Genomic DNA, 12,889 nt, shown 5'->3' with positions numbered 1-12,889 from the left:
CTACGTTAGCGAGCGGCTCGAAAGCGGCCTCCCTAACAGGAAGGCCGGGCTCGTCCCGCCCGCACTTCCTGTCTTCGCTCTTCCGCAGGGGGGCTTGGCCAGAGAGCGGTGGCATTCGGAGGGCAAGTCGTTTGTAAGAAACACAAAGTACAGGAAGCGCTCCACTGGCTGTCACTTTCAGGTGATGCAGCTCTCTGTGCGAGAAACCCCAAGGCTCTGCAGACGAGACATTTGAATTAGCAGCCGATTACAGGCATGTGGACGACAGAAAATAACGGTGCCGCATTTCTGCCTGCCGAGAGTTGGAGAATGTTATTTTCAAAAGGGTATGTTTAAACTGGGCACAGATACATAAATCGTACCTAGGTCAACACCTAACATAACATTTGCAAGTAACTTAAAGACGATGAACTTGCCCCGACCAGTGTGGCCCGGCTGGCTGGGCGTCACCCCGCCGAGCGAGGGGGCGTCTGGGCAATCCCCGGTCAGGGCTCGTGCCGGGGTTCCAGGTTCAGTCCCTGGTCACCCTTCCCTTCCCCCCTTTCCTACAAGAGGCAACCAATCGATGTTTCTCTCTCACGTTGATGTCTTTCTCTGTCTCTTTCTCCCTCCCCTTCCCTCGCTCTAAAAATAAATAAATAAAATCTTTACAAAGATAAAAATGATGCAATTCTAATATACTGGAAGACTGAAATAACTGTGTCGTCCTTTTCCTAAACATGTCAGTTATTTCCAGGGTGTTCCGTGGATGCAACGTGATGCCAGGAAGGAGCCTCCCCGGGCTCACCAAGCCTAGTGTAACACTTAAACGCAGAAGGACATCTGGGTCGCGTTCCTGGCAGACGCCTGCTGTCCCCTGTTGTCAAGAACTGCTGACACGCTCCCGAGGAGGAGCCAGGTGTGCGACACTATCCTGCTAGATGGCGAAGTTTTCCATGAACCTGGCGTGGCGTGCACGGTGGCATATTGTTGGGAAGAAGGAGGAAAACCGCATCAATGCAGCCAGCAGGGAGCGCGGAGCCAGCCCCTCTGTGCACGACCCCTTGTCCACGGCAGAGCCGGCGGGGCGATCCCTGCGGAGAGTGGCCGGGACGGTGAGCACCCTCAGGGAATAGGATGGAAGAGTTACAGGCAAAAAGCGAAGGCAACTTAAGGAAAAACAACGCAGGAGAGGATCTTAGTGCCCTCAAGATAGAGAAGTGTCCTAGAGAACATAAAAAATTTAAAAAGGCAAAGGGAATTGTATGTCCACTGTCATTGAAAAATAAAAATAATTGAAAAGGAAAAAAGAAAAACTAAGCAAACTCGGCATTAATACAAAGAAGACATTGCAGAAATTGTGGATAAACAAATGCCACATGTTTTGAGAAGGTATTTGAACACACAGAACCTACGGAATGCTACCCATATGTAAAGACTGCATACAAACCCGTAAGGAAGAGGCAAAAGATCCCATAATAAAAATCAGCAAAACAACGAGAGCGTTTCGGGGAACAGGAATCGAGAACGGCCAGTGAGCGCGCACAGGAGGGTGGACGTGCTGAGTCATCAGAAAGGCGCGGCCTCAGACGGTCCCTGAGTGGGGAGCGTTTCCGGTCAGTGGGTCGGCGGCAGCCAAGTCTGGCCCTGCCGGCCTTGACAGAGACAGGCAGCCAGGGGGCCTCGGGCCCTCGGCTGGCGTGGGTGTGAAATGGTGCGTTTTGAAAAACCGCAGGCTACTACCCAGTCCATCTGAGCACGTGTGTGCTCTGTCAGCAACCGCCCTGCTGCACAGAGAGAGAAGCTGGCGCAGGTGTGCCAGGAGAGGCCTGTGTTCATGAATATTCACGAGTTTATGAATATTCGTAGTGGCTTTATTGGAAATGGTGCGCAGGCAGGCACACACGGATAAAACGGCCCACATGCGAGTATACCTCAAAAGTAGAATTTCTTAAATGAGTCCCACTTTATTAAAAATTTTCAATTATAGTTTACATTCACCATCATTCTGTATTCGTTTCAGAGGCAGAGCAGAGTGGTTGGAAAATCAGGTTCTTTGCAGAGGGGTCCCCCGCTGCTCCCCGTGCTCCCTGGGCCCGACCCGCGGCTGTCACGATATCATGGGCTCCGTTCCCCGTGCTGCCATCTGCGTCTCCGGCTGCTCCGCCACTGCCGATTGGTGCTACCTAGTACTAGTCCCTGCGCCTTTCCCACCCAGCCCCCACCCCCTCCTCTCTTCAATCTTAAATGAAATACTGCACAGCAATGAAAAGGAATGAATGTACAGCTACCTGCATTGACGTGACTGACTCACAAACACGTGGTGGGAAAAGAGACACAGGTCCCAAAGGAGGCGTGCTGTCGGATTGCTATCACTAAAAGAACGAAGGCATTTCACGAGGTGCACGCGTGTGCTGAACTGTAAGCAAGCCCGGGACTCCGTGACACAGAATTCAGAGTAACGTCAGCCGGTGGCGGGGGGACCAAGGGGACCCCGATCAGCAAGGGCACACTGGGCCCCTGAAAGGTTGGGGCAGCGTGCTCTTCCCGAAACTGTGTATACAGGGCACTTGCAGTTCAGCTTTGTATTATTATTATTATTATTGTGAGTGTTATTGTTATTATTATTACTACTGACTGTGACTGTGCACGTTGATTCTGTGTGTGTGCTGTTTCTGCATTTGTGACATACGCTTTTATCTGCCTGGTCTACTTCGTAAGAAAACCCTTAAAACAATCGAAAATACATTCAATTAAGAGAGCACGCATTGACACCGAGTAGGAGAAATGTGTGCATTTTAGCTCCATTCCGTGTTGAACCTGAGCTTTTTCATGCAAGCCCCGGGGGGTGCAGGGAATGGAGTGCGGGCCCGGGGACCCAGGACCGGTCACAATCAGCAGGGACGTCTCACTCTTCTCACCATCCTTTCCACCATGGAGAGGGAGCGAGGCTCCGGGGTCAGGGTGACGGCCCCAGGTCCCCATGCACCGTGCGGGCAGATTCGGTTCTGGAGGCGAAGTGCCAGTGTGGCCACCTGTTACTCTTGGGGGGCAACTGCCCCCGGTCCCCGAGCCCTTTACATCCCCCTGAGGATGTCACGTAATGATGAAGGGGAGCTGGGAGGAGGGACTTGTGTCCAAGGGGACAGCACAAGACTGCGGGGGTCTGGGGGGGACGCGGGACCCTTGCACACTCCAGGGTGGTTTCCTTCCCCAGCCGGTCCCATGGGGCGCAGCGACCGCACCCTGTCATTGGGAGGAGGAAGTGAGTCTCTGAGAAGAGGGCCATGGGCTGTGGTCCAGGTCGTTCCTTCCCTGTGGACGTCGCCGGGGCGGGCGCAGGGGGGCCTGGAGCAGGGCCTGGAGCGGTGGTGCAGTCCCCAATGCTTCAATTAGGAGAAGTGAGGACGCTCTGGCCGACTCCCAGGCAAGGCACTGCCCTTTATAAAAGAAGAATTTGTCCCCAAAGCACTACTGTCGTCACTTAATTTAATGATCCACAAACTCAAAATGATGGAGACAAATTTTATATACATATTACCTTTCTCCAGTTGAAAAATGGTATCATTATTTTACAACTTAGGGCCGTTATTTGTTACTGTCACCGTACAATCCACTCCACGGTCTTCTTTTTTTTTTTCAAAGTTGCTGACATTCTAAAAGACACAAATGATTTATTTGTTACCAACTCCCCCCCCCCTTTTTTTTTTCGGTAGTAAATCTAGCTTTTTCAGCAGCAAAGTAATGGACATCATTACACGTGATACGTAAACATAAATCCTGTGCCCGAAATTTCATCAGTCATTGGTCACGCAGACCTTTCTGGACGCCTCTCAGAGTGTGTCGGAGGAGGTCCTGGAGAGCCTGCGGCCACCGAGGGGCCTGTGAGCTGGACCCTGGCCATAGGAGGCCCCTCAAGCGGATGTGACTGAGCCCTCCTGAGGCCTCTCTCTACATCTGCAAGATTTCGGAGCGGGGGCGTGGAGATCTGTTCACCTTGCAGCAGCCCAAGACGAGTCTTGCAAATTGCCCTGCTCCCTAACCCTGCCGCCCACCCTGGATCTGGAGCAGCGCGTCTCTTTGTTGGATTTTCCCCTGCCCTCCGTGTACGGGGCCACTGTGGGATTTTACCCAGGAAGCCCCCGAGGTTGTGACCCGGCCGAGGGGAAGCCGCGTGGGCACACCCTGTGCGGGATCTGGGCTCTGCCTCTTCCTCGTGCGGAGAGGTTCTGGGAGCCGGGGGTCCGTGCCCTCAGCTGGGGCCGTCAGACAGGGGCAGCCACCACCCCCGGAGCGGCCACGTGAGGTGCGGCTGTGGTTTTGGGGGGGTTATCCGGTGGTGTGGGTTAGGGTTAGGGTTAGGTCTGTCTCTACTCGCCTTAGTCAGAATCGAGCTACTCAGTGCTATGTAATCAGATAAACTCTGAAATCCAGCGACATTAGTAGGAACTTTTTATTTTTATTTTTGCCCATCACTGGCTGCTGCGGGTCAGGAGGTTACCCTCAGGAGCTTCAGAAGCAACCGGGACAGAAAGAAAGCGTAACTGATAAAAACACTGCACGCACCCCAAGCACCTTTCCGATCGCTACAACTCCATCTGACATTTAAAAACAACCACAGCTCTCACCCAGGGAGTCCTCCCTCCCCTCTGGGCATGGTCCTAAGTGTGAACCCACTTAAATCCACAGAAGTTTTAACTCACGTAAACGTCACCGTAAACCCACACGATGTATTTTACCTTCGTCCCTGTTTCGCAGAACGGGGACTTGAGATACAAGCAGGTCAAGTGGCACCGCACTGGAGGCTCGGGGGGAGGGCAGCCCGGCCAGGTCCCAAGGCCAGGCGAGCTGCCCGGTGTGTGTTCCTCTGTCCTCAGGCAGCGATGTTCTCTTTCTTGGGGATGTGGCCTCTCCCAGCCGTTCTGCAACCACGGGGGCTCCCACGGTCCTCCTGGTCACGGGAGTCTGCTGAGCCCTTCCTGGCAGTTGCTTCTTGTTGCCACAGGATGTCAGCATTGAAAACCTGCCTTCTCCAGGAGGCAGGAAAACGCTGGCGCGCTCTGCTGTGACCCCATCCCCACCCCGAACCCACGGGGCCCCCCGGAGGGGGGCGGGCTCAGCCGCCAGGGCTAAACTCGGCCGGAAGTACCCCGTGCTTTGCTGTGTTGCTCAGCTCTTTAAAATGGGGTGTCCCCTTCCAGTGGCACCAGAACCCTGTCCCGGCGGCTCACCTTGAAGCAGAAAGAAAGGTATGATGACACCTGTTTCTGTCCACGGCATCACTCCCTGCCTCTCTCGTGGGGCCCCTGTGACAGGTGACTTTGCAGACGCCATGGGCGAGGTGGCAGTGGCAGAAGGAGGTATGTGATTGGAGGAGTGGGAGGGGAGGGTGGGGGAGAGACCCACACAGAGGGGCCAGAAAGCCTCAGATGATGACAGCTTTCTCACTCGGGGGATTCAATGGCTGGTGGGTCATTTCCTGGGAGGGCAGGGGCAGTGGAGGGCCACACCCACGCACCCTGGGCAGCGGCAGGGCCTTTGCCTTCCAGACCTCCGGCAGCCACGGGCTGTTCAGAGCCTCACCCTGGGGGGCCCAGAATGCACCGTTTGGAGTGGGGCATTGCTCCAAAGGAGGACTCATGGCTCCCCTGAGGACTCTCGGGGCCCACGGGGCATCCCTCCAGCTGGACAGCCGATGGGTGCCATGCAGGCCACCACAGACTGGTGACTGCCACTGTAGTGCAGACCCCCAGGTCCTGACACAGACATCACACCCACACGGCTCCCTCATGCTGACATCGGTGCTCCTGGACCCTGGAGCCCTCAGTCCCTGTCTCTGTCCTTCCCCCTTTGCTCGTCACCCCCAGGCCACGGGCACAGCAGGGACCGAAGGGGGAGGCTTCACAGTGGTCAGTCATGATACTGCTTCACCACCGAGGTCTGGCGGGGCTGGGGGGAACAGGTCGCATGTTTCGTCAGAGGTCACCTCAAGCTTCATTAACATTCTAGACATGGGTGGCGACACATTGTCTATATGGACCCGTGCAATAAAGTCCTGGTTCAAACATCGAAAAGTTTCTTAAAAGTGTACGTTGAAAAGTTGCACTCCCACCCCGGACCTCGCACACCCAGCTGCCCGCCCAGCCCGTCTCCACGGCTCGCACCCACCCCACGAGTCTCTCACGCAGCCCACTACTGCCTGTTGACGCCGATGCCAGCCAGGTCATGTGCACACCTGTCCCCGCCTCCTTCCACGGAGTTGGCTGCCTTCTTAGAGACACTCTTCTGCCCTTTGCTCTAGACTCAGCAGTGCATCCTGGAGGCCTCTCATCTGGGCAATTGAAACATATCCGAATACACAAAAAGCCTGCACTCCGGCCGCGTCTCCGTGCAGCTGGGGACTAGCCAACGCAGAGGAAAATTTGGGGGACTTGCACTGACTTTCAAATGTACGGTTGCATGAAAATGCAATGTTAACAGCAAAATAAATGTCCTACGATTTCGCTCGCAGTGCAAGGACTAACATTGGCACAGAAGGGCATCGTTTTCTCTGCGAAGTACTCACTCACCGGCCGTTCTGCAAACTTCCAGCACCTGCGCTGTCCAAGGCCTGGCAGGCGCTGTGGGCGGGGCCGGCCCCCGCAGACAGGCAGGCGCACTGGCCTCGCCGTCCCCGCCCCCCACCACTACAGCGCACCTCCTCAGGACTCTCTGACTCCCAGCCTTAGTAGCATCCTGCCCCCAACTGCAGCCTGGGGGACCTTCCTGTAAGGCTGACCCAGACTTCCCTCTGTTGTACTCAAGGTCAAGTTCCAACCCCCTCCCCGGCTCTGAGGCCCTGGATGAGCGCTGCCACCCTCCAGTCCTCACACTCTGGCCCTGCTGTGCTGAATCGAAGGATTTGGCCGGGGTGGGGGTGGGGGCGGCGCGGGGCAGGACTGGGTTTGATCCACACTCAAAACTGTGCTGGACCTACAGATCCCGTGGGGGCTTTCACCCTTTCTGAGCTGGGGCAGAGCAAGAGGCTCCTTTCTCCGCTGGGTTGCCCCTGGGCCCCTCTTCAAAGTTGAACACCCTTCCCCCAGCCACGGGGTGGGGGTTAGCTTCCCCGTCCCCAGGGGTCTGGAAGGACCTTTTACATTTGGCTGCGCCCAGTCCCCTAATTCAGGCGGGCAGCTCCCGACCCCCACGCAGAGACTGAGCATGCTCGAGGCCCCGTGGGCCAGCGAGGCGCGTGGGCGTCGGGCGGGCCGCTGGCGCCCCGCACAGGCCGAACGGGCGCGCGGGTGGGTTTGGCCGCGGGGCGGCCTGCGGGCACACGCGCAAGCGCGGGCGGCGCGCGAGCTGAGGGCCGGGCGGCGGCGGCGGGCGACGGCGGCGGGGGCGCGCTCTCCAGGCCGCGAGGGCGCGCTGCGCGCTGCGCGCTGCGCCGGGGTCTGGCGCGTCCCGGCGGGGGAAGGAGACGAGCAAGGGCGCCGAGGTGAGCAGAGCCCGCAGGCAGGCTCAGGCGCAGACACAGGCAGTTCCTCTTTGGCAGTGGTGCCGGCGGCTCTGCCCGGGTCCCCGCGTCCACTGGGCTGCCTCCGGGCGGGTTGGCCGGGGCTGCCCGGAGGCCGCGGCCGGGCAGCTGTTGCGCCGAGAGGGGGCAGCTGCGGAGTTCCATAACCATAGCAACGGCATCAGCACCACGGCGGCGGCCGAGGCGAGGGCAGCATCCTCTCGCTCCCCCTTCAGGCAGCCTCGCCGCCAGGGGACCTGAGACCCAGCTCACAGGTGCCCGGGACTCCGCGGGCCACCCACCGCAGCTGCGAGTGTTGGCGGCTGGCGAAGGTGACGAGAGGAGCAAGAGGGACCCGGGAGTGGTGGCCCAGGAGGTGACGGAGGGGAGCCCTGCGGTGGGAGACAGGTAGGTGAGAGCGCTCCGTGTCGGCAGCTGCAAAACTCCTCGGTGGCGGTGACGTTTCTGGAAGCGTGGATGCTCGTTGGATGGCTTTCTATTACTTAACAGGGATTCCGCCGCGAAATGTGGTTTATCCCCTTGGATCTCCCCCAACCTCCCCGTCCTTTGGTGTCGGGCACATCTGGACAGGGCCGGAGAGGGCAGAGGGGGGGATCTGAAGCCATAGGGGGGAGATCTGGGGTTAATGAGGTGGTCCCCACGGAAGTCCCAGCTGGAGGCTGAGGGAGCTGGTCCAGACCCTGGCGAGCAGGTTGGACCGGCCTTTGGACCTGCTTCTGGGTTTGCAAGAAGACGGTGCAGGGGTGAGCGGGCTGGTGGTAGTGGTTCTGTGGTTCAGGCTGACCCAGAGACCCATCTTGCTGTGGCTCCGCTGGGAACAAGGGGAGGGTGGGGGGGTGGTTACTGCAGCTCAGCTATGACATGGACTGGGACCGGAGCTCACAGCAGCCCGCGGTTCTGTCAGTCAGCTTCAAACCGGCAACTGGAGGGCTGTTTAGACCAGGGAAGGGGGAACTATTGCCATTTCGGGACCCAGGGGTGTCCCTGGGGTTGATGCTGTTATTGCCATTGGCTGGGGGGGGTGGGCGAGAATGGGAATAACATTATAAACTAGCTGTCAGGACGCCCCCTCCCTTTCTCCTCACCTTGTTTCCAGCGACCCCCACCCATGCCGTTGCCAGCGAAACAAGACCACAGGGGCTATGATGACACCCTTCGTCTCCTTGGCCACCCCCAGGACTCTGGCCCCTGGCACACTACTCCACTTGCAGAGCTGGAGAACGTGCCTCCGTTCTCTGGCTGAGCCAGGGAGGTTTGCTTTCCATCGGGTTCTGTTGCTCTTGACATTAAGAGACATGTCGGCGCTGAGAGGCGCCCGGGCTGTCCGTGCGGAGGGGCGGGCTGTTGTCCTGGGCTGCGGGCTGGGAGCCAGGGGCCCAGGGCTGGCCCCAGACCCAGCCCAGCAGGGCCAGGGCCTCAGAAGATGATGGAGAAGGGAGGTCAAGTTAGGTGAAGAATTTGGGTCTCAAGGCTGTTGCCTGTGGGTAAGTGGGTCTCTAGGTGATTTCCAGGAGGGGCAGCTGGGGCTCTCTCTTTGCACACCGGCCTCTGGGGACGGGGATCAGCCCCAGTTAAAAGGCCCTGTTCTTTAATTGGGCTTTAATTTATGCCGTAGCCGGCGGGCATGTGCGCTGCCCAGCATCTCAGCTGGGATTTGTGTCGTCATAAGGAGATGTGGCTGTGATCACACAGATGGGACGGTGCGGAGAAGGGACGCGGAGACACGGATTTGAGTTCTGACCCCATGCCGTACCTGCCGTGTGACCTTGAGCTTCTCCTCCTCCCCGAGACTCCTTTTTCTCATCTGTAGAATGGGGACATGAACGATGCTTGCAGCTTGCCTGCTCGGGTGACAGTCGAGTGGGTGGGGTGATGGATGGGGGGGGCGCTTTTCCAAACCTAAGGTGCCCTGAAGATAAGGGGGATTATCCTTCTTTTTTAAAAAATATATTTTATTGATTATGCTATTACAGTTGTCCCATTTCCCCCTTCACTCCCCTCCACCCTGTACACCCTCTCCCACCCACTTCCCCCCTTTAGTTCATGTCCATGTGTCATATTTATAAGTTCTTTAGCTTCTAGAACCCCCTTTCCTCCGATCAGCGAGTCGTAAGCAGCCATCAGCTAGGGAAAGGGAGGGGAAACTCTGGCCAGTGACTCACAGCGGGGACGCTGTGCTGGGGTCCAAAGTCCCCCCGGGACACAGAAAGGGGTCTCTGTCAGGGAAACGCAGCATGCCATCACCCTTGTTTACAAATGGTGAAGGTCAAGGGCTTTGCCGTCAAACACAGTTCTCGTCTAGTCCGGGGACTCAGGGTCTGCTCAGCCGGGGCCGTGCTAAGCACCGGATAGGTCCACAGGAGAGGCACACACTGGGGCTCACTGCAGCGTGCGTGAGGCGGGAACCCTGGACACACAATGGGCCCCTCGTGGGCAGGGTTCACGTTCCTCCAACTTGCTCTGTAGGCCCAGATGTTCACCAGGGGTTGGCCCGGTCGGACCAGATGCTTGTGGCTTGATGGGATCGCCAAGGGGACCGTGACTTTGGACGGAGCCAGGACTGGCTGACAGTGTGTCCTGCCCTTTCATCCCCTGCACTGATCATGCTGGTCTCTCCCCGCAATGACCAACTCTCACTTCCCTTCGCTGCCCAAATTCACATGCCCCTTCCTCCGGGAAGCCTTCCCGTCTCTCTCCCCTCTGCTCCCAGAGCTCTTCAGACCAGCTCTGTGACAGCCTGTGCTGTGTCGTGTTGACATTGCTTGCACCCAGGCCTGTCCCCTCTCTAGAGTTCAGATGTCCTGAGGACAGGAACCCCCCCCCCATTCCTCTGTGGCAGTGGCCCCAGCAGCTGGCGCATGCTCACCTGTGCCCTCAGAACGCCCAGCAGGCCGGAGAGTGCCGGCCTGCTGAAGCAGAGGAAGGAAAACAAGAATGCATGTGTTGCCTTCAAATGCTCACTTTCTCTCAACTGGGTAGTTTGGAATAGCTGTAATCCAGTGTTGAATGGCCTTCGCGTAACATTTGCTGAAAGCATCTGATGGAAGATTTTAAACTTTAAAATGCATTTCCCTGCCTTCCATTCCCTGAGTTCAGCCCAGTGCGATGGAAAAGCTCCGAGGGTAGACCCAGAAAGCCTCGGTTGGGGTCCCGGCTCCGAGGGGGCCTGGGCGGAGGACACTTGATTCTCTTGTCCCCCCATTTCCTCGTTTGGGAAACATGGCTGGTCACACCACCCCCCAGGGAGGTCGAGGGCTGGAGTGGCTGCATAGGCGGTGCAAGAAATTTCACAAACTGCAAAATACTCTAGCCAAAAAATCGTTTATTTTTCTTGTCTTTTTTTTATTGTCCTAAAAAAGTAAGCACACTCTCCCTGTCTGATGGACGCAGCATCAGACAGGACGGGCGGGGGACCCTGGCTGCTCCGCTTCCGGCTCCGCCCACTCGGCCGCCACCCGCCTCCTCTGGACTCCATGACCACGGCCTGCCGAGATGGGCCGGGAAGGTGCGCATCCAGAAAGGTGCCGTGCCTGGCACTGAGCACATGACATGTGCGAATTCCAAATTATAGATCAGATAAAATGGCCAATGATAAGAGACTCCAGAAGTTTTTGAAATGCCCCAAATGCATTTTCTCCCTTTAGTTTACCTGCCTCTGAGAGACAGAGCAAGAAAGCAGTAAGAAGGGAGCAGTGGACCCCTTGCCAACAGCCCCGTCTGTGAGACACAGAGGGTACAAGACGCTAAAGATTTTGCTACGGGAACTGAGGCCTCCCCCCAAGCTCCGACACTGCCTGCTCACAGGCCTGGTGCCCTGGCCTCCCACCTTCCTGGGCCTTAGTTTCCATACCCATCCCTGTCCTGGATGGTGTCAGTGGCCCCAGCCAGCTCCGTTTTTCCGTGTGTCCACACACCAATCTGTGTCGCTCCTCCCGGAGGTTCCATCCGTAGCCCTCAGGTTGCCCTGGGCTCAGAACTCATCCCCGGTCCACCTCTACCCTCCGATGCACCAGGGGCCCACATCCCTACCTCCAAATTTCTGACCCTTTTGGAACCATCCCCAGTCTGGAGGGCCAGCATGTCCGAGAGGACCCTGGGACATAGGGGGTGTTGACCACTCTGAGCCACCTCTACTGGTCCCGGCACTGTGCTCTCCTGACCCCCGTTCCGCTGCTCCACCCGTCCTGGGAGATCACCGTCATTCAGGTTTCACCACACCGGAGGGGTGAAGCCCGACCTCACCGAGAGCTGGAGGGAGTTCATGGCCATCCTGAGTACTCACTGGCCTTCCCAGACGCTGGCCACCCCGTGGCACCGAGCGTCTCTGCTCAGTCAGAAGTCATTTGGAGGTGCCTGCGCAGACCCCAGGAGCGGCTGGGTGGGGCGTCTCAGCATCGCTGCGGAAGCTGGCGCCAGGGCCCAGGGCCCTCGGCCTTGGGGGCCTGGAGGGCGGTGGCGTGCCCTTGCAGGGACTGCACCAGCAGCCTGCCGTGTGTCCCTCCTCCTGCCAGACCCTGGGAGCCAGTGGTGAGCAGGCCCATTCTCCCCGTCCTCACAGATGGCAGGACTCCTTAGGACTGAGTGACAGTCCACTGTGTGTGCAGACCGCACTTGGGTCCACGCGCCCGCTGCAGGACGCCGGGGTTGCGGCCACGTCTCGGCCGTGGAGATGGCGGCTGCGCCCGGGTGTCTCTGCGAGGAGCCTGGGGTCTCTGTGAGATCCGGGCTGCAGCGCCTTCGGGTAAACGCCCAGAGGCGGGATTGCCAAGTTACACGGCAGTTGCATTTTTAATTTTTGAGAAACCTTCATCCTGTTTTCCACAGTGACTGCGCCAATTTGTGCTTCCATCAACAATGTGCTAGAGATCCCTGTCTTCCACATCCTCACCGATTTTTCTTTTACTTAAAAAATAATTAACACGGAGCATCCTGACAGGTGTGAAGCGATATCTCAATGCGGGCTGGCGTCTCCCTGATGGTGGGGGACATCCTTCCAGGGAGCTGGTGGCTCTTCGCAGGTGTGCTTTGGCAATGCGCCTGGTCACAGACTTCGGCTGTTTCTCAGCTGGGTCTTTTTACTCGTATGGAGTTGTGTCTTACACGTTTTGGACATGAACCCCTTATCGGACATCTGGTTTGCAATATTCCCTCCCATGTCACAGGTGCCTCTGCACCCTGTTGATGGCTTTCTTGGCTGTGCAGAAGCTTTTAAGCTTGATGGAGTAGCATTTTGTTTCTTTGTTTGTTTTTGTTTCCTGTGCTTTTGGTGTTCTATGGAAAAAAAAAAATAATCACCCAGATGATGGCAAGGGGCGTTTCCCTGTTTTCCTAGTTTTTCAGCTTCAGGCCTTGGGTTTAAGCCTTTGATCCATGTGAGGGATTTCGTGTAGG

The 12,889-nt window shown here is 57.4% G+C and overlaps 1 protein-coding gene across 1 annotated transcript in view; it reads left to right on the top strand.

The window, feature by feature from the left end:
• Positions 1–920: 920 nt before the first annotated feature.
• The window catches only part of LOC114514439 (collagen alpha-1(XXII) chain-like), a 63,611-nt gene continuing 51,642 nt past the window's right edge, over positions 921–12,889 (top strand). Inside the window, exons 1-3 of the mRNA XM_036031681.1 lie at positions 921–1,094; positions 7,174–7,459; positions 7,714–7,885. Coding sequence (XP_035887574.1) covers positions 921–1,094; positions 7,174–7,459; positions 7,714–7,885 — 632 coding nt within the window. The remainder of the gene's footprint in view (positions 1,095–7,173; positions 7,460–7,713; positions 7,886–12,889) is intronic.

The sequence above is a fragment of the Phyllostomus discolor genome, chromosome 7, assembly GCF_004126475.2.
Source record: "Phyllostomus discolor isolate MPI-MPIP mPhyDis1 chromosome 7, mPhyDis1.pri.v3, whole genome shotgun sequence".
Classification (NCBI taxonomy): Eukaryota; Metazoa; Chordata; class Mammalia; order Chiroptera; family Phyllostomidae; genus Phyllostomus; species Phyllostomus discolor.
The sequence above is the reverse complement of the archived record's forward strand: the minus strand, read 5'-3'. Positions and strand labels throughout refer to the sequence as shown.